Source organism: Alternaria incomplexa, assembly GCF_024043165.1.
Source record: "Alternaria incomplexa strain BMP 0042 chromosome Unknown scaffold_3, whole genome shotgun sequence".
Classification (NCBI taxonomy): domain Eukaryota; kingdom Fungi; phylum Ascomycota; class Dothideomycetes; order Pleosporales; family Pleosporaceae; genus Alternaria; species Alternaria incomplexa.
Window position 1 is genome coordinate 1,178,944 of NW_026249852.1, and position 27,904 is coordinate 1,206,847.

Consider the following 27,904-nt stretch of genomic DNA (forward strand, 5'->3'; position numbering starts at 1 on the left):
GAAATGGGCTTGGGAAGTTTCCGACCCCAATCGCAAACCCAAATCCAAACCCGTCAGGCCCGACCCCAACAGCCACTACGTTTCTGCCGAGGGTAAAGTAGCCGCCTCGAATAGCTCTCAGGATATCTTGCTAACTTATTACTAGTATGTAGCTCCCTTGCTATGCTTTGCCAACGCGGTACTGAGGAATCTTTCTATTCGTGCTAACAGCTTGACAGACGTTTCAAACAGCGATGTACGATCTCACAAAAGATATAAACCTGAGACCCAAGGGGCACTCGAGCGGCAAGTGGCGCTGTTGCAAGTGTAACCGTCTCCACAAGGTCTACACTCAACCACACATCCATCCACTCCACGTTCTGAGCTGCGAATGTACCCACCGATCTTGTGCTAAGTGCAAACTGGAGGAACATCCTGCCAACTATCCTGCGCCGCCAACCCGGCAACAACGGTCTCCTCGGGTTCTGGTCAAACAATTCCAACCGATGAACGACCCGGAGGTGATCCATTTGTCTGAGGACAGCGCCAGGGCTATACGATTTGGCGTCGTCTGCGAAGGCTGTGGTCGATCGTGGCGCGCACGGAGAGTCCCAGTCGAGTTCAAGAAGACACCGAAGAAGTCGCTCCTAGAACGTCTACCTACGCTCCCCAAGTTCCCAAAAAAGCGCGGTGGTGGTGCACCCACTTTGAAGGACCTGCGATCTAGTCGATCGATGAGCAACCTCCACGATCCTACTGAGTCACGTTTTCAGGCTGCGCCGCCGGCCGCTTCCAGGTCCAGCTTCGACCTCCAAGCCCTTTCGAAAACGATGAAGAAGAAGCATGGGGTACAAGCTGAGCCGGTTCCTGTCAAGTTCGTGGGCATCAAGTGTCTTTGTACTATGACTACTGCAGACACTTCACTCTGTTTCCAGATCATGGATAAGCCGGAGGACCACAACCAGACCCAGTTGGCGAATCAGGTGGCCGCACGCAAGCCGGCTGGCTTTGGCAGCACACCGGCAGACACTGCGAGAGGTCATGGTACCCCGACCTTGACGTTGAGGGGAAAGAAGCACGAAAACCCGCTCATGAGCAACCTTGTCGTCTAGAAGAACGAGGGCAAGAAATTCCTCCATGATCTCCTGCCAAAACGTCGGAGGTGAGACCGGTCAGAGTGAGACCTTGGATGGGGAGACAACGTTGGTGAGATTGGTGCATTAGGCCGAGATTTGAGGCCGCAGGAACCAGGTTTTGTGTAAAGCTACCCATGTTCCATCTTTCTTTCACGTTATAGAAAGATAAAATTGAACAGGTGCTCTACTGTCTACATTAGTATGAAAGTTGAAGTTTACACATTCCCTACAGCAATGTAGACTTCTGGCAGGTAGGTGTTTAATTTTTTCTGTGTACAAGGAGCTTTCTTGGATGTTTCGGACAGGAACTGGAGATGCACTATGAAAGTGATCGGCGATTGGCATGTTCATTTCTTTCTTGTTTGCGTGATTAACAATGCGTCGCTGGAAATCGTAGGCAGACGTGGTTTGACTGTTCATATAGGCTTTTGAGCCTATGAATCGTTGTCAGTCAGCATTCCGTACGCTAGGCGATAATTAGGCCCTTTTCGACTCCATGATTGATTCTGATGTGATGTGGCACCTGTGACTGCATCGCCACACCGGGTTCCTCTTATGACCAGGGCTTCTCTTAACGCGGGCGTCAAGGCGTGATCCACATTCTTTATGTGGGGAAGGTAATACTCGGTGCTAGTGTGATTAACGTGCTCCAGCCTCTTCGCGCCCTTATGTGAGCTTCAGCCTTAGCTATGACTACCATCTACTCATCGCGATAACTCTGCCCGCCAAGTCCGTGACCTCGTACACCAATTCCAACATCACCAGATCACTTACTCAATAGACTAGTGTGTAGCTGTGTGATTAACACGATTGCTTCGCGTGGTCCGGGCAACTGCCTTGAATAGCAGCCTTAGACAGCCTTGCCGCAGACGCCACGGGTACCTAGGTACAATGAGAACGAACAAGACACCAGCAGCACTGCCCCGATACCGACCCAATGTATGAGCAATATCCTAGACTGAAGAAGTCGGTGTGTGAAGAATCGCGCGCGTGCAGTGTATGGCATGAATTACCGCCATGCGAACTGTCAGCCGCCGCCCTGTTGGGGTCTGCGCCTCAACCTTGTGGATCCCAGGCGCCAAACATCCAGGCAGCTTCAATGAAGCGCAGATAAAGAGGACAAAGCGATGCGCATTGCGAAATATCTGCCCCGTCATTCCAGTCACAGTTTCGTATCACAAACAACATCTGAGTCGATTGCGTTGCCAACAGCATCCGTGTGCGATTCCGTTTGCATCGTTCCACGACTGCCCCGAGACCCCAGACAAACCGGACTCAAGGGTCCAAGCTATGTCATTAGCCCGGTATGACTAGACCCCACCAAGAAGCATAAGAACCACGGAACTGACTTGCATTTCCAGCTTCCACACTTTCCATCAGCCTTCTTCATACACCCCTACAGCCCGAGCAGCTACTTTCCCTACCAGTTCCGGAGTTTTCACCGCCAAAAACCGACTGCAGCAGTTGACAAGCCATTTAACGAAGAGCTCAATCATGTCCAATATGACCGAGAAGTCCCAAGATAAAAACGAGGCTACCAGCAGCGAGTCGACTAAGGAAAACAAGCCTGAACTATCGTTTACGGGAAAAGAAAAGATTGGGGATGCCCAACTTCCAAAGTTGCCATCACCGCCGCCAGTACGACACAAAGATTTTAAGCACTCTACCCCTAAGTACTCGATTACTATAGGTGGAAATGCCGTGGATCCGCCTCCATACCAAAGATTCAACGTCTTTACCGCTGGTAGTATAGAGATGGGTAAAGCGGTCAAGTGGCAGTCGCTCATGGCACAGCTACTTTCGGACCTACCCATCACCGTGTGCGATCCACGACGACCGGACCGTGATTGGGACCCAGCCATGGCTCGCGTTAAAGATAATAATGGACTTACAGGAATGCGAGCACAAATCGATTGGGAACTGGACGCGCAAGACCAAGCAGACGTCATCTGCTTCTTCTTCGATGTCGACACCAACAGCCCAGTCTCTCTGCTCGAGTTGGGTCTGTTCGCTAAATCCAAAAAGGTGGTGGTTTGCTGTGACGCACGGTACCATAAATGGGACAACGTTCAGATAACGTGTGAGAGATATGGGATCCCGCATGTCGACACATTTGCGAAATTGGAGCTAGAGGTCAGAAGTATGCTGAAGAAGCAGGGCATGGTACTTGACGACAACGGCGACTTGATCGGACCGAATGTTCATAAGCCCAAGCGGAAGACGCATTAGAAGGCGGAAGCCGCAGCTTGAGGCGGACAAGGCTGCGTTGCAGAAGCAGGTCGATGAGCTCAAGGCGATGCTGCCGACACAGTCGGAGATGTGATTAAGGTGAGCTGCATGGGCTCTGCTTTGACTGGCGTTGGTGGAGTTTCTGTCTTTTCAATAATAACCAGCGTGGGGGGGATGTCTCAATTACTGGTACAGCCTTGCTTTGGCTGTATCACATGTCTCTCATTTATACATGTCTCTATACCCAGACTTTCTTACCCAATGGCTTTTTTACCTTATCAGAATAGATGAATAAACTGATGCCCCCTCCGGCTCAGGTCAAACTCTCCGCTTCACTGGGTTGATGATTTCCCTCTATCTGCCATTCCTAACAGACATATCACATCGTGGCATCTATGTGGTGCTGGGCTTTTCGTGATATGTGCTCGTCGAAGCACCGTAATCATGTGTCTAGATGGACTACCGCCTTGCTGACCGCATGTATGTCTCTTCGAGCAGGCTCGAAAGGAAGACTTGGACCACATGCTATCCTTTCTCTTTCCTAAGTCTCTTCTCGGTTTGGAATATGCTATGATCCAGCAAACCTCCCTGCACAGATCTTCCCCACTGTCTTCCCCCAGAGGCAAAGCAGCGCTACGTACACGCCGAAGCCCGATGTCTGATTGATGTGATTACACTAGACTATTGAAGCATGTAGTAGTACTTCCAACTACATGCTTCAATAGTCTAGTGTAATCACATCAATCAGACATCGGACTGAAGGAACCAGTGCGCGCCCTGGGGCCATGACTGTCAAATGCGCTGGATGACAAGATCAGACCCAGCATGTCTTTTTGGCGCTTTAGCAGTCGTCTTTTTGACGCTTTAGCAGTCGCAAAAGCCATCGTGCCCAAAGTAAGCTTCGACGACAGCATAAGGGCCAGAGGGGCGGACAGTCGACAAAGTCATTCACCATCTCAATGACATCGCCAATACCGCAGTGGTACACTCTCTGCCGACTCCCATCACCCACCCTCAACCTCAACCTCAAACCCAACTCTAACCCACAAACTACACCCCACACACCCAACCAACACCTCCTTCTCGCCCCTCTCCTCCGCATCCTCCAGCTCTTCTTCTAAAATACTGAAACCCTTGTCTGCACCACATCGACACGCACGCGTCCACGTCGTCTGCCCTTCTGCCCCTTCTCCTCCTTGCGCACCCATAGAAGCAGACGTATCCACACCATCCCCCTCCCACATCTCAAAATCCGCCAAATCGAGCAATTCAAGCCCCAACACAAAATCACTCGACAACTGTACTTCCCCCCTCGTGCCCTCCTTGCCCGTCGTCGTCGTGATCAGCCCATCGCCATGTCGCAAGAACCAATTATCGTATTCGGATTTTGAGGTTGCGTTTGCGAGGGTCGTGTAGGCTTCTTTGACGTCGTCGACAGTGTACGCGGGTTTCGTCTTCGTCTGCGTTGCGTTCGTGGTCGTGGTCGTGGTCGTGGCGGCGACGGCGCTGGCTTTATCTGGGTGCGCGGCTAGCAGGGCGAGTTTGTATGCTCGGCGGAGCTCTGCTGGGCTGGTTTGCTGTTTCGAGGTCCAGCCTGGCGCGGGCAGTTGCAGGATGTGGTAGTAGTCTTTGGTGTAGGCCATGGTTCTTTTGGCTTTGCGCGGGCGGTCGTGATTTATATGGGTCGTGCGGAGGGTAGCAATAGGCCTCTAGGGAATGAAATTCTTTGCAAGGAATTATGAGCGCCGCTTGCCCATGGAGGGCTGGTTCAGAACTTTTGCCATACGCGACGCGACATGAGAAACGGAAAAGTTGGGCGGGGAGGTCGCTCGGCTCCAAGTGGTGGGGCGGTTCATCCCACGGGGTCTGGCACATGGAAAAGGACCGATCAGAGTCCAGATCGACGACATATATGCACGTTGCAGTGAGTCAGAATGGACGCGCCTCAAGGTTTAAGTCATATCACAGCATAAGAGTGCAAGATTGAAGTAGCGATTCCTTTGGCTAGCTAAGAGTGCAGTATGATGACATGAAGCCCTCCAGAGCTTTGCGTACTGCTCTACCGGCCATCGAAACTGATGTCCTGACTCCCAGAATCACCAAGAGGATGTCAAACATCTCTGTCGGCATAGGATCGAGGTGTTTATGTGCTGCCAAAACGAAAACATGGGGGAATTGAGGGTAGCATCCGACGTACCGAACGCAGCCCTATCTCGCCGGTAGCAGCCCAAGACTCTCATGAGGAAGAGCTCAGAAGTACTAGAGTCGTGTGCGGAACGCGACCCCAACACACTGCGTGCTCGATGGGACAGCGCCGGCAATAGGAGAGTAAAGGGAAATACATTCAGTCATGGGGAATTCGACCGTACCGAACCGCTTGCTGCCAAAGCCAATTTTTGAAATCACACAGAACACGTACAACTCCGTAGGACACTCGCTGCCGGCCTCCTTCGTCTATTCGAGAACAGATGACGACGGCTGAGGATACACAAGGTCGAGAGAGGGAGAGTGTGCTTAAGCGGCGGGGGCAGGGGCGGCAGCAGGAGGCTGCTCCTCGGCCTGGGGCTCGGATGCAGCGGGTGCGTCCTCAGTGGTCTTGGCCTCCTCCTTGGGTGCGTCGGTGGTGGCGGCGGCCTCGCCCTCGTTACCGTCTGATGACGTCCAGAGAGTGAGGTTGTCACGGAGGAGCTGCATGATGAGCGTGCTGTCGCGGTAGGACTCCTCGGACAGAGAGTCGAGCTCAGCGATGGCGTCGTCGAAGGCCTGCTTGGCAAGGTGGCAAGCACGGTCCGGTGAGTTCAAGATCTCGTAGTAGAAGACCGAGAAGTTCAGCGCAAGGCCGAGACGGATGGGGTGGGTGGGTGTGAGCTCAGTCTGGGCGACATCGGTGGCCGTCTGTGTTGCGGGATTAGATGGTTTCATGTTGCTGGGTAGCCATTGCGTCATACCTTGTAAGCCTCGTGTGCAGCGGTCGCAGCGACCTTGCGCTTCTCACCGGAAGCGAATTCGGCAAGGTAGCGGTGGTAGTCGCCCTTCCTGTGCCGGTGTTAGCCCTGTTTGCAATGAAAACAGCGGAGAAAGCGGTGTAGACGCACATCTTGTGGTAGAAGACCTTGGACTCGCCAGACTCGGCCTTGGGGATGAGGGAGTCGTCGAGGACGTTGAGGACATCCTGGCAGACCTGCTCAAGCTCGGTCTCGATCTTCTGGCGGTAGTCGCGGATGGTGCCGACGTGCTTCTCAGAGCCCTTGGACTCCTCCTTCTGCTCGATGGACGAAATGATGCGCCACGACGCGCGTCGGGTGCCGACAACGTTCTTGTAGGCGACAGACAGAAGGTTGCGCTCGTCAACGGTGAGCTCACCGGCGACCTATGCTGCGTTAGCCGGGCGCTGATGGGAGCCTGCGCTGTGGCGGGCGCCTGCTCGTTTAGGAGCGGATGCGGTCGGGCATACCTTGGCGACTTCCTGCGAAACAATCAGCATGTGAGTTGGGGTGAGCAGCGACGGGCGAGCAAACTGACCTTCATGTAGGTAACCATCTCTGCACGACTGTTAGCTTGCGCGGCCAGCGGAGGGAGCGCGCGGAGACTTACCATCGTAACGCTCAGCCTGTTCGCACAGCCGGGCGAGGAAAGTCTTGCTATTGCGACGTCAATTACTGGCGGGCGCTGTCTCGGGCAGCTGTCTCGTACCTCTCACGCTGCGGACGGTTAGCCTGCGTTGCTTGCTTGGGGATTATCGGGGCTCAGAGGGGCATCCCGCCGGGGACAGTAGCGGGGGGATGGGGCAGAATCAGCACGACGTACCTCAGTCGCCATTGTGATGGTTGAGTTGGGGGGGTTTGTGGTAGTCGGGGGACTGTGGGGGGTGGTGCAGGTGCGTATGGAAGGATAGACGGTGGGCGGAGTTGTTGAGGTGTTTGTGTGGATCAACGGGCAGAAGAGGATCGAAGTTGTTTTGAGGAAGCGAGCGTCTGCCCTAAGAACGACCCGTGCACAGACGCTGAGCGAACAACACCACCTCGACTGCGCCTTCCCCCAATTGGCGCCTGCGCTGCCCTTCACATGATCTGCTGCCCCGTTTGCGCGCTGGCACACACCCTCTGCCATCTCCAAACCCTCAGTCTCAAAGCGCCCTATCGCCCTGCTGTTGCGCCGCCATGTACGCCTATCTTGGTGCAAGCTGGCAATGAGGGGTACATGGGCACGTGAGCAGCTCCAGGGTCTGTCCTTTCACCGGCCCCTTCAGGCTCCAGGACTACCAGGCGCTGGGCCTGGTTCGCGACACGTGCTATGGCACCGTCCTGCCCTCATCTTACGCCAGACGGCCTGTAACGTCGTCGAGCTGCCGTCGAGCCGTCACACCAGTCGGGCTCTGAAGCGCGGCCGCCAGCAAGAGGCTGATTCCTAGACTGCCGTCCCATGTCCAGGTGGGGGCCAATCAGTGCCGCTTGGAAACAGCTAGAAAACCTGGCCGCAAGCTGTTGCGCTGCGAACGTCTCTGCGCCATGATTCGTGTGACGTTGCGGTGAAGTACCGCGACCACGGCCAAATGCCAGAGCGTTAGCCTCCCATGTCACATGTGGCTGATCTGAGGCGCCAGGCCGGCTAGGCGACCTGGCGTCTGCATCCACATGGCCTCATAGGCGGGCTGCAGCCCTCTCAATATCAGCGCGCAGCTCGTGAATTTGCCTGAATACCAAGACAGCCGTTTGTATTCAGTGCTCGACACAGACAACGTTGTTCCCGCGTGCTTGCATATGCACGCCACACTATCTTATCTAAAACCAACCATTGCCGTCTCGGCACCATCTCGTCGTGCACGGAGCTCTTGATCCGTTGCAGCCGTAAACTGCATTGACAGGCACTGTTGCACATATATGGTGCGGCGCAGAAACATGGCCGTGTGCTCTTGCGCTCTGTAGTTTCTGAGGCTGTCCGCGTCTGACCCAACATATCTCCATACAAGCAGTCACATCGTGCCTCACATTAACAACCGCCAGACACCCAACATCAGCGCCGCCGTACCCGTACACACACCCATGAGCCACTGCAGCGTTGAGAACTTGACCGCCTCGAGCCTCTCCCGCAGCTGCGCCGTCTCCTGCTCGATCCTCGTCTCGGTCTCCTTCAGCTTGAGTTCCTGCACGTTTGCCTCCTCCCTTATGCGTCCCTTCTCCAGGTTCAAGTCTAGCCGTACTGACGCCTGTGTCCGTTGTATCTCGTCCCGTAAGCGTGAGTTCAGCTTTGCAAGCTCGTTTGTGAGGCGCTCGTGCGATGCGCGCGTCAGACTCGATTCAGTCGAGTCGGCCGTCATGAGTTCGGAGCGGAGTTTGGCAAAGTCGACTTTCTGCGTGTAGGTGGCTTTCTCCTGGTCTTCGCGAAGGACCATGGTGCGCGTAAGGTTTTGTATGCTGTATATGTCAATTGCAGATCTTGAGTAGTCGTGTCTAAACTGACCTCTCCTCAATTACATCGCTGAGGACCCTCATCATGCCCTCGGCTTGCTCTTCTGTGAACCCCTCCTCCTTCAGTCGCTGCACAAACTTGAGCGTGTCGAAGTGATGGTCCTTGGATTGCCGTGCAGTCGCGCTGAAGTTGCGCCGTAGCTCCAGGGCAGACGCATAGCCGCTTGCATATCGTGGTGATGTTTTTGGCCACTGGATTGTTGTTCGTGACAATGGCTTCGGAAAGGCAGCGCGACGTTCGGAAGCTACACTGCATCTATGCCGACTTTGTTCCAGTGCGCCCAGCGCAGCCGGCCGTGACACCCGCGCGGGCCATGATAGTTGCGGCAGGAGAAATCGCGGTATCGCCGTCGCCTGTATCGCAGGAACTGTCATTGCGTGGGTGGTGTAGTTTCTGTCCTGTCTCGCCGTCGAGAATTCAATGGCCGCGGGTAGCCAAGCCCTGCACATGTCATTGCCGAATTCGGCAAACCATTCCACCTCCCAGCGCCGCAGAGCTGTCAGCGGAGGGGAACGTTTCAATTATATCATCACAGGGGCTCGATCGATCTTGAAATCATGCGTGGAAAGGCCTTTATTGTTGCTTGATATCATACTGAAAGAGTTCGCCCAAACATACATCCCAGAAAGCATATACAACGCTTGCTATGCATTTCGCCTTTGGAACAGAAGAAAACAAAAATGTCGGCCGTCCGTCTATCTACCATACTCCAGACTGGGGACGATGACAGGCCCGTACTTCATCGGCGCACTGTATCCGCCATCGTTCTGCACCATGAAATCAACCGCCAAACTCAACTTGCCACTGCCATGTCCAGGGACAGCCTGACCAAACGTCCCGTTGACGATCTCCGGATCGTAGATGACACAAGCGACGTAGTTTCGTCGACCCATCAGCCTCTTGTGTTCGCGAGGTTGTCCGTTCACGTCTTGCGTGAAAATCTCCATCATGTCTTCCTTCGTGTCGCTGGGTTGGTTATTGCTGCGGTGTCCGTTCTGTGGTACGTAGAGAGCACGGTTGTTGTGAAGGAGTCGCAGCACATAGCTTCCAGGCGGCCCATTTACCACTGACGATGAGATGATCTGGTACATTGTCTTGTGATCTTGGGGTCTCGATGGGTCATGGACGAGGCCAGCGCCGCAGCAGTCGACCGCACCAGAGAAGAACGTCATTCGTAGCGACTTATTGTGTGCGATGCCTTGGAGTGTTCGTATCAAGTAGGTTCGTTCGAGATCCTTCAATATGTTAGCAGATACTTTGACGGTAGATGGGCATCACCAACCTTTGAATCGTGCGTCCATTGGTCTCTCAGCTCATCAAGCAAATCGATCTCGCCAAAGGGACTCAGAACTCCGCTCATCAGACCTGACTTGCCAATAGCTTTCTTGACAGAGTTGAAGCCATCGCCGACCACACTCTTAGCACCGACGACACCAGCGACTCCAGCTGTCACCTTTCCAAGCATGTTGAATGTACCCGTGACAGCCTTCTTGCCAGTAGCCATGGAGTGAGCAAGATGCTCAACTGACTCCAGGCGAGGGTACACAATGGGAACAGGCACCATCCAAATGCAGTGCTGAACGCTCGGTGGTAAAGTCGCAACCTTCGGGAAGATACCTTGATACGTCGGTCCTGCCATTACCTGATGCGGGTTGCGCTCAGAGCGACAGTCGGGTCCAACAACTGTAACGCATGGGCCCAGATACTTGATGAAGTGCCAGCCTGTGCCCGTTATAGTGAAAAGGTCCATATCGTTGTTGACGTTTCGGAGAATTTCTAATGTTGTGTGGTGCTGGAAAAGCAGGTACATCTCAATACCCAATCTTCCGATGTTCTTGAACATGTTCGAGAACTGCATGTATTCAGGGTATGATCCGAAACCATCAAATCTGGGTAATGTTAGGGTTGCTTGCTGTCTCCCACACGGATTGAACTTACATGTCATGGTCATCGAGAGCAAGAATGTGAGGTATCTGTGCAAATGCCTCTCGCAAGTGTGGCTGATCGAAGTGACTTGTGTAGTAGTGGAAGTATGCATGACAGACATCTTCTTCATGCTTTGCAGTCCATGGCGCATTCTTTCGGGCCTCTTTACCACTTGTCGCGGTCCATTGCTTGAGTAAAGGAAGTTCTTTCCATAGCCGATCGGCGTAGATTTGTCCACCCAGACCAAGTTGTACGTGGAAACCGCCACACTCGGCATTCTTCTGTAGGATATCCTTCCACATCAGGCCTACACCACCAAGCCTCGCTCTCTCATTAGCGTTGACGTTCAGCGCGAAGTCATTGCCAGAGTGAGCAATAAACCGCCAGCTGGTCTCGTTTCGGCCTGCGACCAGAAACTCGAAGCGAGTGCAGCCCAGGTGCGAGGTGATGGCGTAAGTCCATTTTGCAGCATGCTCATCTTCCATTCTCAGATCAATGTCGTATCGGTAAAAGATCCACGTCTGATGTGTATAGATGGGATTGGCCTTCAGTTGTCGCGGATTTGGTGACAGATCTGCACTCTGATGGATGTGAATAGTCGGCGGATGAGGCGTGTTTGTGATGAGCAGTATCGAACCTAGCCATAGACCTCGCTCAATGTCCATGTTAGTGTATCTGAGATACGGTCCAAAGTACACGCCGTTAGTTGGAGCAACCTTGTATTGGTCTACACCAGCAACTGGAGGCGGTCCAGTGAAGCCGGTAGTGGTTGGTGTCGCAAGCGGCGCCATGCCAAAGTCTCCGGGAAAAGTGGCCGTCTGTGGAGCAAAGCCAGGCGATGCGATGGGGGCCTTGCCAAACGACGGGGACGCCAGAGGACCGCCAACAAATGTACCGGTAGGAGACATGGGCTCATTCAGGTTCAGAGGTGTCGGACCTTTGGGGAACTCCCACTGCGTAGACTGGGTTGGAAGATGGATGTAGTAATACTGGCCAGAACTAGGGTCCAGATGTGCTATCCAGCCTTCAGGGAGCGGTGGAGGAGAGGCCGGTCCGGGCCCCGGAGCTGGACTTGGTGTGTGAGCGGGTTGGGTGGTTTGTATTTGAGGAGGGAATTGGTTTTGCGTCGGCGTTGGTGCGATGACCGCCGCAGGTTGTGATGGTCCAGCTTGTGGACGCGGGTCATTTGCGAATGCCGGATGGCCTTGGTTAGGGTCAGAGAAACCAGCTCCTTGGGCAACTGGCTGCTGGCCCTTTTCGTTGGGATAGCTGTGGGCTTGCCCTGTTGGCGGGGTTGTTATACTCGAGTACGCTGGTGGGGGTTCTTCATTCAAGTTCATCCGTCCCATCTCGTGGTTCAGCGGGTGTTCTGGAGGTACGTTCACGTTGGTAGGAGGCGGCGAAAAGCGAGTGTTCGGTGCCTGCGGAAGAGGGCCTTGTGGGGGAGTGCTCGAGGGAGGCACTTGATCCATGCCCTGGTATACGGCCGGTGGACCATGTGGATTGCCTCCAGGCTGCTCGGTCGGTGTCCATGGTCTCCTCGCCGGCTGTTGGCTCGGCTGTGGTGTTGAAAGACCTGGTCTGGGTTGCTGATTGGCATAAATCTGATTGCGCTGAGCAGCTGCCGCATTCTGGGCACTTTGCGCTTGGAGGTTGGTGAGTGTAGAGGTTCCTGCAATGCCAGCTGCGGCAAAGCGCGCTTCTATGCCACCGCCAGAGGGAGGTATGATGGGCGTCTCTGGGGGCGGAGGAGAGCCTCTCTGTGCCCTCACTGTTGACGTCGATGCGGTGGAGCTCATGCGGTTGACGTCCATGGGCGTAGGCACCTTCAGTACCGGCTCATTCTGGTTGGGACCTGTGTATACGACTGGCGCAGCGGGCGCAGCCGGGGCCGCACTGGAGCCAGCAGCGGGCGGGGGAAAGTACTGCTGGTGGTACTCGGGGTATGGGTTGCTGGCGCCCACGTCTTCGCTGCCCTTCCTCTGCGGTGCCTTCTGGAACAAGCCCTCCTTGTCGGGCGCCTCGGGGCCTGGCGAGTCTGGGAGCGGCTTCGGGGCTGTCCCTCTGCGCTCGGCCAGCCTCGAGGGTTGGATGGAGCCGTCTGGATTCCGCGCGCCATAGCCGCTTATCGTGGGTCGGTTTGGGTCGTTGGCGTCGAAGCGGGCGCGCTGGCTGGGCGAGGTGGGACTCGGTCCTGTCGCATTGGAGCCTCGCCGCGGTCCGTCTGCGCCGTCAGGGGGTGTGGCTGTTCGCACGCGGCGCTCCCTCTCGCTGAGCGGAGTGTATCTGCCTGTGCTGAGCGTGGGCGGGCGGTCGCTGTCGGGGTAGGGCAGAGGGGCGTTGGGCGGGCTGGTGGGCGGCGCGGGGAACGAGGGCATGGGAGGAGGGCGCGAGAAGGCGGGCTGGCTCGAGCTGCCCGCCGAGTCTGTTCGCGGCGGCGGGCTCTTACCATCGCGCCCTTTCTGTATCCTCAGGGGCCCGACGGTGGGAATGATGGGCGTGTCTGGGTTGCTGTTGTTGTCGTATCGCAGGAACAGCTCCTCGTCCGGGCGGCCCTGCTTCCGGCCGTCCATGGTGGGCGAGTGCAGGATATGCGCTGCGGTGTCGTTGCAGCAGCGGTGCCTGGATCGCCGGCGATGGCAGGCGGCGACTTATTTTTGGTTACGGGTGCGGATAGCTCGACGTGCGCAGGGCAACACGGTGGTGTGGATGGCTGCGCGGGGTGGGGTAGTCGCTCGAGGCTCGATATGACGCTGCCGGGCGACGGGGTGCATCAACTGTACATGAACATGCCACGCGCTGGGCCCTCAGGTTTTATGCGGGAATCGAGCGAGCACGGCGGTCTCTACGCGATGCTGCTGACTTACGTAGCCTTTCTAACATGGCCCTCCAAGAGTTGGGCTGCAGCGGGTCTCGCCATACTGACCTCCTGGGCTGAGGAGGCCCTCTGACATGTGATTGGACTGCTCGACTTTACGCGCTGCGACCGAATTTGCGGCCGCTCCTGATCACACTTGGCGGCGCATACGAGCAGCATCCTGTACCTGGTGTGGCACACACTACCATCTGCTTCCAGCAAATCAAATCACCCATCCCCGAAGCCATCTGTGGCTGGTAACAACCACGATCCTCGACGCAAGGCGGGCCGCGCAGTGCAGCGGGCCGACAGCTTTGTGAGCATCCGCGAGCTTCGGCCTGTCAACACCAACGCGGCAAATCGGCTCCAACATCCCAGTCATTAGTGCCTGTCGTGCAAGCGACTATCAAGAAATATCAAAGACGAATACGAAGAAGAAGGTAAGCATACTGTCAACATCGACACATGGGACCAGCGACCACGCAGCTATAATAATGTACTGTATTTGAGATGATAAGAATACGAAACAACTACGAAATCTACCAACTTTTTGACCAAGGGATTACCTCCATACGCGCTTCTTCCGTCTCGCTATTACACGCAAAAAATATTTCTATACCACACAACGCTCTACTAGAGGATTTACATATCCATAAGAGCCGCAGCACCAGACTCGCTGCACACGTAAACAACCTCGTGGCTGTCGCTGAAGCCGTTGAAGCGGGTGGCAGAGCACTTAGTGTACGCGCCCATCTCCTCAAAGTAGAGCCAGTCACCCACGTCGAGTAGCTCGGGGAAGGTGCACGACGACGAGACGACGTCGATACCATCGCATGTCGGACCCCAGATAGAGTACTCGACTTGAGACGGCGTGTCGTAGCCAGAGCGACGGACATCGTACAGAACATCGTTGCCGTTCTTCAGTACACGCGGCACGGGGTGCTGGTGATCGAAGATGATGCTCGAGAAGTTGCCGTAGACACCGTCGTTGAGGTACAGCATGTACGACGTGGTGCCGAGAGTAGCATCGGCAACGGTACGGCGAGCGATGACATGGCACGCAATGGTGAACGCTGTGGAGACATAGTAGCGTCCCGGTTCCCCAATGACGCGGATGTGGGGCGGGAAGTACTCGTCCAAGGCAGTAGACAAGACTGCGGCCATGGGCTCGAAGGTAGCATCGCCCGTAAAGCCGCCGCCGACGTCAAGGGTGTGCATGTTGAAGCCAAGTGCAGCCGCCTGGTCAAAGACGAAGCGGGCATCCTGCACAGCCTTGATGAAGGCCTTGGGGTCGGATGCGCCGGAGCCAACGTGGAACGCGACTCCAACGACGTTGAGCTCCAGCTTCTTCGCCAGCTCCAAGAGCTCTGCAGTCGTGTCCAAAGCGGCGCCGAACTTCTGGCTGAGACGGCACAAGCTGGCCGAGTCATCAGTCAAGATGCGCAGGTACAGCTCGGCATCCGGGAAGAGCTGCTTGGTCTTGTAGAGCTCGTCGGCATTGTCGAATGTCATCTGCTTGACGCCAGACTGAGCGGCGTAGCGCACGTAAGACTTGGTCTTGCAGGGCTGCGCGTAGATGATGCGAGACGGGTCGACGCCCAACTTGAGCACAGTCTCAATCTCGTTCTTGGAGGCACAGTCGAAGCCGAGACCCAATGCAGTCATGAGACGCAGCACTTGGGGGTCAGGGTTGCACTTGACGGCTGCGGCATGTTAGTGGCGGGTCTGCGTGGTGTGGTGTGCGGTGACTTACCATAGTGCGGCTTGACGCGGCCTAGGTTCTTCTTCCAGCGCAAATGCTGGCGGTAGACCTCGCCCAGGTCGGCGACGAAGAAGGCCTCCTCCTCGCCGACGCTGCAGGTATCAGGATCAATAGCCTCGACACGGCTCTTGAGAGCGTGCGCAATCAACTGCTTGGATTTCCAGGCGCCATGATTGTCCACACTACCAGCGGAATAGTTGTTGAGTGACTGGATGTCTTTCAACGGGAATTGGTATTCTTCGGTAGTCGTGATAGCAGAAGGTGCCATGCCCTTGACGATGGGTCTGGATAGAGGGTTGGTTAATTAGGGTATTCGCCGGTCGTGGTGCCGCGTTAAGGTGGCTTGAAGGGTGCGAAGCCGAGGCTAGGTGTTGGGCGAGGTCTGGCCGCTTCCTCTGCGAGAGGAAGAACCGCTGATGGCGTCCTATGCGGCAGCTGAAGTTCGGGCTGCTCGAGTGTCTGGGTAGGAGACAAAAAGAAAAGGCGCTCGAGTTCGGTCTTAGATGGCGACAAGACGCGGAGGGGGGATGTTGTTGAAGACGTGAGGTGCTGGACGCGCAGAGACAACTTGGGCGTTGAGCAGGAGCAGGGCCGAAGCCGTAGTGGGACGCGAGCCTTTGACGCGACCAAAGGCTGTCGGAAGAAGTGGCTGAGCTGCAGTGAAGGCGCAGACGGACGCTTTATAGGGCGCGGTGTCTGGCGGGCGGTGAATATGGGGAGCGGGTGAGGTGTAGGAGAAAGGGAGGCGATGGCGGGGAGCTGGAGTGACAATTTTCGCGCATTCGGTTGTGGTGCTGGAGTCTTGGACCGAACATTACTTAACATCCCTGCGCCGTCCAGGACCTGCAGCCACTAGCATTTCATTCTGACATCACCGGGGCTCGTGCATGGACGCCGACGGTGCCTGATCGGCTCGATGGCACGCATGCGAGGCTGAGCCACCGCTGGAGCTCGAAATCGCGCATGTCAGGTATGCCCGACGCGGGTTTTGGGCAACCGTCGCGCGCTCAACATGCCAAGGTCATTAAACGCGCATGGTACTTCTACCAACAGGGCACAATAGTTGCGGTGAGTGCAGTGGTATTTATTCTCTGATTGGGTGGAGTCGTAGCTATATGCCGGCTCATGCAGTATGTACTCAAAACAAGAAGAACGCCATACCCTTCCCTACCCAGATGCCGCTGTGTGAATGCAAAAGGCGCAACATGTGAATGCTACTTGATTATGGTAAATAGTAACCCCGCAAGCCAAAACCTACTCCCTTGTCACGCGCGCTGCATCACGATTGGTACCGGATCATAATGGGTACGTCGGACAGGTCCACGCCGTACTGGTGCTGGAAGGCCAGCGACTTCAGCGACGCGTTGCTGTGGTGCGATCGCGTGCCGGCGCTGCCTCCGATGCCCGCCCCATGTTCGTAGTTGTAGTCCAAACCCCCACTAAAGCGATCCCACCTAGAGATGTTGTTGGAACCCTTGACTTCTTTGCGGGGAGTCATTTCGAGGGGACTTTCGCATGGGCTTTCGACTGGACTCGCATTGTTGGACGCGTCGTTTGGATCCGAGTACAGGTCCAGGTTGACATCCGAGTACAGGCGGTCTCCCAGCGTCCTACGGCGCTGATGCCAGACCTGGGACTGCCTTGGCGAGATCACACCTTGAGGAGGCTGTTGCGGAGGCGCGCCATATCTGATCACCGGAGGAGACCCTCTCGGACTGCGAGGCCTGGGGCTGGGAGCAGCCCTGGGTCCTTGAGGCTTACCAGCCTGTGGGACGCTAAGCCTGGCCGTGTTGATGGACGGCACAGGTGGGACGTCGACGCTTTGTGGGCGAAGCTTCGACGCTGTAGCCTCACCAGTTTCTTTCTTCAAGTTATGGAGGCTTTTCCGGCGCTGTTGAGAGGGCATGTCCCGTCGAGTAACGGATAGGTCCCTGCTGTGTAGGCGCGCAAACTCTGCAGCAGATTTACTGTCCATGGTCACCATCGACTTCGACCGAGGCAAAGAAGCGCCTAGCTGATGTGGGTGGGTTGGAGAAACAACACGCTGTTTCGGGGTGTCGGACATGGCAATGTCGTACGGAGATGTGCCAAGGGACGAGGTGATGGTACCAAGATGAACCACATCAAGTGCGGCCTGCTCAGGCTCTTGCTCGGGCTGACTCTGTGCAGGTGCAGACTTCCTTCGGAAGAAGGACAAGCTCCTGCGACGACCGTGAGCAGGGGGTGTGGGTGCACGCTCAGCCTCCAATTCAGCGAGTGGCTTGAACTCAGTCTGCTCCGGAGCAGAAGCCTCCATGGTGGAATCGTCCGCAGAAACGTGCTCTTTTGTCGGGTAGGTGTGCGTCAAGCAATCCATTCCCGGAGAGCTCGACACGCGTCGCTCAAACTTGGCTCGCACCCTGGTTGGGACCTCAGGAATCGTTCCCTCTGGGATTGGCTGGCATGACTGAACAACAGGATGCTCAGCCTGGGACGGCCGCTTCTTGTGAAATCGCTTTTGCTGTTTCGACGAAGCACTGTCAAACGACGCCCTTGAACCGATGGATCGGGATGTTATTGGCGAATGTACACACTCAGACGTCGATGATCTGGTAGAAGAGCTAGTAGACGGGACCGGACTGTTCAGCGCTGGCAGGTATCGCGCCTTCTGCACATTGACTGATAGCGATTGCTTGGATCTGACACTCTCGGCTGAGCCGTCCGAATCGCTCGTGGTATTCGGCGACTCCACGAATTGACGGTTCTGTTTCACAAGAATTGAACGGCGAGTCTCGCGTCCCTGGCTTACCTCAACCATTTGCGGCGAGTCGTTGCACCGATGACAGAGAATGGTGGTGGCGTTTTCCGTCGGATCTTGACCGACTATCCGTAGACTGCCAGCGGATGAGTAGCCAGAATCGGTCGTACGTGGTGCTGGCCGCTGAGAAGCTTTGCTCTTTGGCTTGTTGGAGGTGGGCGCGATCGATGGGGACGAAGGTGCTGAGATCTCGATTTCAGGCTGAGGCTTGGGCTCTTGTAAGGTAGGAGAAGGCTCCGGCTGGTTGGACTCAGTTGTCTCCTCGGACGCAAGAAACGGGCTTAATGGGATATCGTCCTGGTAGCTCTGGGCGAACTGCGCTGCGCCTTTCTTGCCCTGGGGCGTGAGCCGCAGAAACTTTGGGGATTCAGCTTCGGTGTTGTGTTGCGGCTCAGACGTGTACGCCATCATAACGACCGGGGTCTCTAATTCGTGCGCTGTGGCTACTTCGTTGGCTTCCAGCTCATACAATGAAGAAGTCGCTGGAACAGCGGCTGACTTGCTCCTTGTATGAGCTCTCTGGCGTGTTGACTTCATCGTCAACGGACTGGAGGCATACTCTGTTGCTTCGAAATAGTCCTCCTCTTCAGTCTTGCGCAACTCCAAAGTTTCTGAACTGGGAACAGGCGATGCCGCACCGTTCGTGACAACGAGAGTTCCTGGCTGTATGTTCCCTAGATGCGCATAATCCAGGTCCGATGGGGTGTGGGCTCGCGTTGTGTTGTTATCGCGAGGTTCATCAGACAAGCGAAGAGCTGCTTGAGGGCTCAAATGCGCCTTCGCCTTTGACTTTTGCTGCCACTTTGCCTCTTCCTCAGGGCTGAGCTTCGGCGCTTTCCATGAATTCCATGTCCTGCGACGTCCCTCGATGGGAGAGTGTCGTGTGCCTACACCAGGTGTCTGGACCAGGGACTGACGGCGTGTGAGCGAAGAAGAAGATCGATCAACTAGCGAAGTTCTTCGGCTAGGAGGTGCCTCAGCTACCGGCTGGGGAGGCTCCTCAGGTGATTCAAGGACTTCTTGCAGCGCCGCAAGATCTTCTGGTGTGCCATTCTTCTTGACTTGTTGTAGAAGCCGAATTGCTTCAGCAACATCCACGTGTGAGACAGAAGCCAAAGACAGCTTGGAGTCAGCTAGGCCAGCAAGCTGGGCGGCCGAGCTGTGCTTGCTCCGGAAACACGACAAAGAATTGGTTCGGGAATTGGCTCTTGAGTTTGTTCGCGAGTTCGATCTCGAACCAACTGTCGACGCGCGACCACGCGTCTTTGTGACCTCCCCTAACCCATCATCCTCGTGTGTCCATGTGGTGGGATCGAACTCGCTAGCAATAGGTGAGAGCAGTGCATCTTTGATTTGTTGGCGTCCTTCGGGGGTGAGGTCTGCCGATCTCGATGTTGTGGATTGCGGGGAGTCGAGCTTCCCCGCCGCGCTCGCGGAGTTGGTGTTGGTCTTCGGTTTGGACAGTTTGTTGTGGTTCTCGGTACTGGGTTGATTACCCATATTGAAGGTGGCAGTGGGGTTGGAGAGCGACGGCGCTCAAAACTATTGGCAATGATGCATTGGGATTGCAGTAGCTAAAGAGAGAGTTAATTGCAGTTCGTGAATGCCAGGCAGGATGGGAGGTTGACTGCGTACCCTTATAGTGTCCTCGGAGCTGCAGCGTTATCAGTACGGAGGCTGGTATGCGAACATGAAAGCATAGTCCGGCGGTACACTAGAACTGGCGGACCAAGTGGAGGGATATTGAGGAACAATAAGTAATATGTCCCCGCGAGGACGGGCGTCTAGCGTTACCGGCTACAAGTGACAAGGACGCCAGACATGGAACTACGAGCGGTGCACGTCGCAGGCAAAGATTGAGCTGGTCTACGTGACAACAAACTTGGAAGAAGGTCGATATGAAACCGGACAATGCAGGCTGCATCGAGGATGGGAGCAATCTGCCAATCAAGATTGCTGCACGCACGAGCGCCGGAACCAATCAAGGCGGGGGGTCGTGATGCATGCGCAACGCGAAGGCTGGATCCCAGATGCTTTTTGCCGTATCGGTGAACTAACGGCTGATCGGACCTCTGCAAGCCTCAAACCATGGCAAAGTGCAAATTCCACATGCACAAGTCGTGCCATGGCTGTGAAAGATCCACACCAGGAAAAGCTAGGCGAGCTGGTTTGTTGTGGCCGTGCCGACATACGCGTCTCGCAACATAAAGCGTGGCGATGCTCCTAGCAAGCACAGTGGCTGGCCGTGTCGCCATCCCAGATGTCTTTTGCCGTAGTTCCCTGGTCTTCGCCTTGGTCCATGCATGCAGCATGCATGAACAGTTCGCGCGGTACTCCTCGCTTTCCTTTTTCTCTCAACTCTTGTAGCGGATACTTGAACCTGACGATCGCAGCTTGAGTAGACAGTGGATTATCTCCGATCAGCAGTCCGTCTTTGTTTCCATGTCGCGTCGTGATTGTCCTAGGGTTCTGGCTACGCGCGTTATCATCCCCGCCACGTATTCGCAGGACACATAGTCACCGCTACTCCTGCGACCGTCCAAGAAATGACTGGCAGCAATTTTCCAGGAATAAAGGACTGCAGTAAGTAGGCTAATCAGGTGGCAGGTCCGACGCGCGACATACGCGACACAGTTGCGCGCACCTACCCCGGGTTCTGGATAAAAGCCCGAATGCATCAACTGGTCTCGAAACCATATCGCAGGCTGCTATGCACTTGCACCAGCAACAGGCCACACTGGAGTTCGGGAGTAGTTTTGTAAAACTATCAAGGCCGGAGCACTGAAGGCCTGGATGTCGCGCACCACTAGCAACGCGCTCCACCTCACGACGGAGTGACAGCCATATCAGGCCGCGCAATACTGCCGAGCATCGTAAGTCACATGGACCTCACAATGTCGGGTTTCTCGCTGCGACAACAGCCTGGTCCTCGGACGTGTCATCGTAGTGCTGACGCTGAAACTCTGCGTTGCGTTTGAGCGAGATCGAGCTCTGCGACGGCTGGCCTCGAATCTCGATGGCAAGGTTGTTGAGGCAGAATCGATGCGCCAGCCGCACAAACATGGCGTTAGTCCTATCGCGACTCTGCAGCAGCCACACCCGCAGAGGCTCGTCGCCGCATCATCATCAGTAAGCCTTCCAAGGTTGACGTAAGATTTCGTCCGCAGGTGTTGGGAAGCATTCACGATCTCCACTCCGCGCAATCGAAGAGTCTGAGCCTTGCTGGTGACGTCCAGCACCGCGATCGAAGCGGAGGCGGCGGGATCTTACGCAAGCCGGCTTAGTCGTGGAGCCGTGACATCATAGTCGCGTCCTAGCAACAACACCGCTTGTATGAGACTTTCATTGCGCCGCGGACTGTCCTGCCATCATATCTGCTTTTGGTCCCCTCTCATCTTCTTAGGCCTGCTCCCTGCTGCTGATCGCGTCCTCGTGTCTTTCCTGCTTCACTTCCCTCACTTCACCCTCTGGTCGCGTGCCGTGTTACCCTATCCGCACACTCCCGTCGCAGGCGCGTTGGATACCCCTTGGAGTCGCAACAGGACTCATCGCCGTTCTACCCGCAAATCTCAGAAGACCGTCGAGGGACATCAGCCAGCATGTTGGGGCTCTCGTATTGGGTGGTCCCCATCTTCTCCGCAGTAGTATGGACTGCTATGCTCATCACCATGCTGGTGTACTGGGCTGCCACCGGCAAACCCCATTATGTGACGATGAGCGACGGGCAAAACATCCCTTACATTTCTGGTGAGTTATGCAATATGGGCACTCAAAGATCATGCAATGCTAACAGCATCCAGACATCGGTGCGGATTACCTCAAAGCCATGTTCATTGCCATGTCCGCCGTTACTGTCGTAACCTTCGATCTCGCCTTCATTTTCGAGCGCTGGTTGCGACACACCAACAAACTTGCGCCAAACACGTCTCACTGGCAGAAGATCTACTCAGGTTGCGCAACCGTCGCCGCCATAATCGGTGCCGCCGGTCTGATCCTCCTCACTATCTTCGATTGCAAGAACCACAACAGATTGCATAACATCTTTCTTGGTGTATTCATCATCGGCTACATCGTCTCGGCAATCTTCATTTGCTGGGAGTACCAGCGCCTAGGCATACACTACCGCGAGCACTCCATCCTCCGAATCTCCTTCTGGATCAAACTCTTCTTCATCATCACCGAAGTGTGCCTCGCCATCGCCTTTGCGGTATGCTCCAAGCAGCACATCTATAACGTGGCTGCTGTCCTGGAATGGTGTGTATCCTTCATCTACTGCTTCTACGTCTTCAGCTTCTTCATCGACTTCCTACCTGCCACGCGCACCAAGAACCACCAGTCCAAGCAGACCGAGATGCAAGTCTTTGAGGAGAGCGGCGAGACCGGACGAACCCACCCCCACCACCACATGGGCGATGGCGCTGCGGACAGCCAGCAATACTACCGTGGCAACTCGCAAATGGCCGTACCGCAAACTAATGGTTACGCCAACGGATACACTAATGGCAACTCCCTTACCAATGGTCAGGCTAACGGCTACGTATCACACACCGGAAACGGCTACCCTATGCCCGCGCAGGATCCATCCCCACTGCCCTCGCGCAACTTCTAATTTCTTTATGTATACCCCGTATTTGTACATATTCAACTTGTTTTGTTTTGAGCTTTTGGCATTCAATTATACCACTGGCGTTTTGATTATCTAAGTTGCACCGCATAGTTACGATTGACAAATGAAGCACGCATGGGAGTTGTATTGATGGGGGCTCGATGTACTAGTAAATGATATTTAATATGGCATATAATGGAATGAGATGATACCACAACGATTGTTTCTACTATGCACCGAGTGCACACAGTGAGCCCTGGGACTATAACTAACCACAAACCACTCAGATCATTCACAACACAAAATATTATGCTTTAGACATACACCCGCATTGCCATTATATACCGCGTCACTCAATCGTGTTGTCTGCTTACGTTCCTGCACGAGCACACTCCACGAAGCAACTAGTGACTGTAGCTTACTTGACACCAAAGGTAAACTGGCCATTTAAATTTGAGGTGGGTGGAAACGTCCCACTGATCGTGGGCATATCTACAGACTTCAAGGTCGTTGATCCAGGAGTAATAGCAAGGAAGAAACTCGCCCATCGGATGTTTATACGGCATTATCTTGATCTTCTTGCTCAGAGGTATGTGAAATGTGAAACAGACAGAGTCATTCCTGCCGAATGTCAACCTAAGAAATACTAGAAAACCGCAATCAGTTCGTTTTCAAATAACGTAGTTTTATGCGTTCGTAGATTAGACACAATGTTAACAAACTAGTACAAGTCAATGTGTTGTCAAAGAGTTATGGGAAGTTCCCGATTTGTACGGTCGTGTGAACTATCTAGGTATCTATCGAAACTCCTGGTCGGAGTCCAACACCATAGCGCAGTGTAGTGAATTACTTCATCATGAAGATGCCGATTCATGCCTATGCTATGCCCGTAAGATGCCAATAAAACGCCAGATACATGCAGCTTCATACTGTCTGATACCGTTATGCCCAACCCGTCTAAACACTACTTATAGTACTTGTCGTCCCTACGTCTCTTCTCGTACCTCTCCTCATCCTCATACTCCCTATCTCTTCTCCGTTTCCTGCGATCATCCGAGTCACGACTGCGACTACGGTCCCTCCTATCGCTCTTGCGCTTCGAGTCTCGACTCCTGCTACGGTACCGATCGCGGCGCTTTTCTTTTCGGTCGTCGGGGCTGCGGCTACGTTCTCTTCGTCTCTCGCGCCTGCGCTCGCTATCATAGTCGTCGTCTCGGGTTCGCTCTCTCCGCTTGTCTCTGCGGCGGTCGCTGTCGTAGTAGTCGTCCTTGTCTCTTCGGCGGTCTTTGTCTTTCCTCCGTTCGCTGTCATAGTCGTCGTCGCGTCGGCGGTCGCGGTCGCGGTCGCGGTCATCTCGCTTTTCTTTCCGCTTCTCGCGCCTTCGCTCTTCGTCTTCGCTGTCGTCGTCGTATTTGCTCTTGCTTCTTGACGGCTTCTCGTCTGGGATCAAGCTCTGAGCCTCCAGTTTGGCCTTTAGCTCTTCTTCTGTGATCATCTCACCAGTAATCTTGTTCCGCAGCGTAACGGGGTTGTAGCTCTGCGCGACCTTCTTCCCTTTGCCTTTGCCACCACCCCATTCCCCTAGCTCAACGCCTATTGCAGCGTCTTCCTTTGCGCCTATGCCAAGCAGCGCTGGTCGCCGTTTGACTTCTTTCGGTTTCGCAGCAGGACCGTTCTTGCCTATTGCATCGCCGTCCTTCCAACCCATACCACGTAGGAGCGCCGCGCCGAAGCCTTCAATCGGGGTAGCTTCGTATGCTTCGAGGGTGGGCGCGTCGGGCGCATTGTTGAGATCGTTCAAGAGTGCGTCCTCTTCTGATTGTACAGGAATCACGAGTTCGTTGTCCGTGGATTTGCCGCTGATCAGCGCATCGAGTGCCTTCTTCTCGAGCCGCTGCTCTTCCGTGAGATTGTCTTGCTCCACCTCCATCGGTTCCGCGGCTTCAGCTTCCGCAGCTCCATTTTCTTGCGCTTCGTCTTTCTTGATGATCGTAAGGCCATATTGCACCTTCGGCTCCTCCATCTTGCTCTCATCCACCGTGACATTTTGCGCTTGCTGATGGGGTGCTTTCGCAAGTTGTTTGCGCCGTGCCTCTGCTCGCCAATCGCGGTTGGGTAAAGCTGGAATGATGCGCGGTCCCTCCTTCTCTTTTTTCCCGTTGGCATCGACCGCGCCGCCCTCTGCTGCGTCCCATCCCGTGATCTCTTGTTGCGTATTCGAATCGTCTGGTTCGTCGTCACCGAGCAAAAGCTTGGTCTTTTTGGTGTCTTTCTGTGCGGGGGAAGATTTCAGCCCTGGCTTCGTCTTCAGTGCCCCCAGCGACATCTTGAAGCCGCCCGGTTTAGGGGCGGCCATGGTGAATAGGTCCTGCGTGGAGGCGCGTGCGCGGTGCTTGGTGTTGTGCTTTCGTAACCGCTAGAGAAAGATGTGCAGAGTTTGGGAAGTTCCGATGCAGCGTCAGGAGCGAGAGGAGTGGAGGTGTTGTGGTGTCTGTGATTGTGCTGCCGTAGAGAATGTTCACTCAGAAATCTAAAGTTCGCGACGGCCGATGATGTAGTCTTGGCATTAGGCCCCAGCCACACGGGATCAGCTCCTGACCAAACTCACCTCTGTCAAGCAATGCTTGAGGGTTAAAATGTACTTATAAGAATATCTTTTTGCGAAAGCACCCTTGCGCGATCAGATTCGAGCGACTAAAGCATTGACGCAAACACGTGCTCCATACCTAGGTAGTTTCACAGAGTGTACCTGTATTCACTTCTGGAGTTATTTCATTGCCCATGCTTCGCAACTACAAATACATATAGTACACCACACCTGACTCTCATCCCTCGCTCGGCAGTGGGGGAAACAACACACCCTTGTGCGCTGCACCCAGCTCTACCAACGGAGTGCCGTAGTCTAGATCAGCGCCAGGCTTGCAGTATTCAAAGGTTCTTCGATCTTGCTGTACGCCTAGCTGATCAAGTAGCATGCGTGCTTTGTTCGGCATGTATGGCTGTAGTAGGATACCGGTGATTCGAAGTGCTTCAGCAGCAAGATAAATGATCTTGTCGACATCCTCGCCAGGCTCTCCTGGGCCAAAGGTCAAGACCTTGTCCCATGGTTGCGACATCTGGAAGAAAGCGTTCGACTTGGTCGAGTTAGTAGGATGGCAGAAAGAAGAGTGTCTAGACTTACCCCTCGGACAAACTCTGCGATTTGAGACACGGCTTTACGCGGATCGTAGGCATCAAAAGATGCATCTACTTGCGAGGCGATGGTAGCAAGAGAATTATTCCGGAACTTGGAACCTGGTCCTTCCGCCCACTCCTCCGCTGGCCACCCACCAACACGCTCGACTGCGCCACGGACGCTCCATTTCTTGCCTCGTGTAACACGAGAAGCCAGGTTGCCGAGTTGCTGGTTCAAGAACTTGTTGTACAAACCAATGATGCGGAAATTGTCATAGCTCGCATCGTCTTGTATACCACCCTCGCGCGCCATGTAAAAGCGCATAACATCCGGACCGAACCGATCAAGGGCGTGGAAAGGATCGACAACCCTGCCAGTAGATTTGGACATTTTTGACCCTCCAAGAGTCCAGTGAGCGTGTGTCAGAATCTTCTTGGGCAATGGAAGTCCAAGGGCCATGAGGAAGGCGGGCCAGTAAATGCAGTGGAATCGCACAATGTCTTTGCCGATGACATGACAGTCCGCGGGCCAGCCTCCGGCTTGTTCGCGGCCTGGTGTCCACGGGTATCCGGCCTTAGTCGCATAGTTCATCAGCGCGTCGAGCCATACGTAGATGGTCTGCGAGTCGTCTCCGGGAACTCGAATACCCCACGTTAATCGTTCATACGGTCGAGAAACAGACAGGTCCTCCAGTCCTGATTCGACCGCTTGCACAACCTCCTTCATGCGGTGCTCTGGGGTTATCCATTCGGGGTTGTTCTTGAAGAACTCGAGCAACTTATCCTGGAATGCCGAGAGCCGGAAGTGGTAGTTGACTTCTGAAGACCACTCTACTTCACTGCCAGTCTCAATCGATGTCTGCAGCCTGGTCAGATCGATCGACAGTGCCGCCCCAGCAAAACTTTACCATCATCTTCCTCCCTGTGGGTGGGTCAAGATATGGCTGTACGGCAGACTGTGGGTAGAAGCATTCGTCGGTGACTGAATACCATCCCTCATGCTTCTGCTCGTATATGAGGCCCTTCTCTTGTAGCAGGAACTGTCCGCCATCAGCTACATGGCTTTCCACCGTCTGAACTCAAGTTCTCGTACCCATGCATACTCGACAGCTTCCTTGTGTTCTCTATCCGTCGTCCGTACGAAGTGATCGTTCGTGATTTCGGCTTTGGCTGCAAGTTCCTCGTACAGGTAAGTAACGATGGCGGGGGCTCGTTATGCGTGCATGCGTACTCTGAAGATCTCGGCACCCTTATCGCAGAACAGTTTCGGGTCAATGCCAGCTTTTGCAGCTGCTCTCTGAACCTGTTACAGATTTAGTGCAATACTATCACATTGCCAGGTAAACCACCTTTAGGCCATGTTCATCTGTTCCGGTGCATAGCAACGCCTTTTCTCCTTTGAGTTCATGCCACCGCTTTATCACGTCCGTGAGGACCATGGTATACAGGTGGCCGACATGCGGGGCAGCATTGACATAGAATATTGGCGTGGTGATGTAGTAGGGCTTCTCCGACGTTTGGGTGGTAATGTGTCGGCGGCTTCGTCCGCTACCAGCCTGCAAGGACGAGCAAATCCATGCTGACCGCCGCCTGGACAAGCTCGAAAGCACCGCTCTGAACGCAGGCGCCGTGGACCTGGCTATTCTCGCATGCATACTTTTATGGGCGTCTCACAGTGATTCGCGACGATTTCCCGCGGCAACTTTTGGCGCGGTGCCACGTGCGACGCTAGCTTAATCAGCTCCTTATCGGCCAGGCGGCTGCTCAGACAACCCAACACACACCACGACGCGTTCCTGTCGCTCGAGTCCTTCGCATTCATATCACCAGCTGAAACCGGCGACTTTGAAAGAGCTCATGGAGTGAAAACGTTCGTATTCAGAGGGCTCATCGAGCCTGGCTGACGATTCCCCTGACAGTAATCCCATCAGTATTGCGTTGCCAATAGACTCACAAGCCCAACAGGAAC

At 54.8% G+C, this 27,904-nt stretch overlaps 9 protein-coding genes across 9 annotated transcripts; 2 read left to right on the forward strand and 7 right to left on the reverse strand.

The window, feature by feature from the left end:
• Window positions 1–485: 485 nt before the first annotated feature.
• Window positions 486–1,091, forward strand: J4E90_002787 (uncharacterized protein; the record flags this gene model as incomplete). Its single annotated transcript, XM_051432363.1, has 1 exon — window positions 486–1,091. One exon carries the CDS (start codon window positions 486–488, stop codon window positions 1,089–1,091), a length of 606 nt encoding a protein of 201 aa, XP_051293785.1.
• A 4,767-nt stretch (window positions 1,092–5,858) lies between these two features.
• On the reverse strand, window positions 5,859–7,163 carry J4E90_002788 (uncharacterized protein; the record flags this gene model as incomplete). Its single annotated transcript, XM_051432364.1, has 8 exons — window positions 5,859–6,239; window positions 6,293–6,380; window positions 6,440–6,714; window positions 6,799–6,810; window positions 6,867–6,886; window positions 6,939–6,985; window positions 7,038–7,045; window positions 7,152–7,163. The coding sequence occupies 8 exons, from the start codon at window positions 7,161–7,163 to the stop codon at window positions 5,859–5,861; spliced, it is 843 nt and encodes a 280-aa protein (XP_051293786.1).
• Window positions 7,164–8,328: 1,165 nt separating this feature from the next.
• On the reverse strand, window positions 8,329–9,187 carry J4E90_002789 (uncharacterized protein; the record flags this gene model as incomplete). The annotated part of the gene is made up of 2 exons (XM_051432365.1): window positions 8,329–8,758; window positions 8,805–9,187. The coding sequence occupies 2 exons, from the start codon at window positions 9,185–9,187 to the stop codon at window positions 8,329–8,331; spliced, it is 813 nt and encodes a 270-aa protein (XP_051293787.1).
• A 321-nt stretch (window positions 9,188–9,508) lies between these two features.
• On the reverse strand, window positions 9,509–13,312 carry J4E90_002790 (uncharacterized protein; the record flags this gene model as incomplete). Its single annotated transcript, XM_051432366.1, has 3 exons — window positions 9,509–10,048; window positions 10,096–10,702; window positions 10,752–13,312. The coding sequence occupies 3 exons, from the start codon at window positions 13,310–13,312 to the stop codon at window positions 9,509–9,511; spliced, it is 3,708 nt and encodes a 1,235-aa protein (XP_051293788.1).
• Window positions 13,313–14,238: 926 nt separating this feature from the next.
• On the reverse strand, window positions 14,239–15,626 carry SPE1 (Ornithine decarboxylase; the record flags this gene model as incomplete). The annotated part of the gene is made up of 2 exons (XM_051432367.1): window positions 14,239–15,299; window positions 15,350–15,626. 2 exons carry the CDS (start codon window positions 15,624–15,626, stop codon window positions 14,239–14,241), a joined length of 1,338 nt encoding a protein of 445 aa, XP_051293789.1.
• Window positions 15,627–16,637: 1,011 nt separating this feature from the next.
• Window positions 16,638–19,655, reverse strand: J4E90_002792 (uncharacterized protein; the record flags this gene model as incomplete). The annotated part of the gene is made up of 1 exon (XM_051432368.1): window positions 16,638–19,655. One exon carries the CDS (start codon window positions 19,653–19,655, stop codon window positions 16,638–16,640), a length of 3,018 nt encoding a protein of 1,005 aa, XP_051293790.1.
• Window positions 19,656–21,754: 2,099 nt separating this feature from the next.
• J4E90_002793 (uncharacterized protein) lies at window positions 21,755–22,764 on the forward strand (the record flags this gene model as incomplete). The annotated part of the gene is made up of 2 exons (XM_051432369.1): window positions 21,755–21,902; window positions 21,956–22,764. The coding sequence occupies 2 exons, from the start codon at window positions 21,755–21,757 to the stop codon at window positions 22,762–22,764; spliced, it is 957 nt and encodes a 318-aa protein (XP_051293791.1).
• A 961-nt stretch (window positions 22,765–23,725) lies between these two features.
• J4E90_002794 (uncharacterized protein) lies at window positions 23,726–25,117 on the reverse strand (the record flags this gene model as incomplete). Its single annotated transcript, XM_051432370.1, has 1 exon — window positions 23,726–25,117. One exon carries the CDS (start codon window positions 25,115–25,117, stop codon window positions 23,726–23,728), a length of 1,392 nt encoding a protein of 463 aa, XP_051293792.1.
• A 469-nt stretch (window positions 25,118–25,586) lies between these two features.
• Window positions 25,587–27,374, reverse strand: J4E90_002795 (uncharacterized protein; the record flags this gene model as incomplete). Its single annotated transcript, XM_051432371.1, has 6 exons — window positions 25,587–25,895; window positions 25,943–26,794; window positions 26,844–26,975; window positions 27,029–27,115; window positions 27,167–27,238; window positions 27,285–27,374. 6 exons carry the CDS (start codon window positions 27,372–27,374, stop codon window positions 25,587–25,589), a joined length of 1,542 nt encoding a protein of 513 aa, XP_051293793.1.
• Window positions 27,375–27,904: the final 530 nt, after the last annotated feature.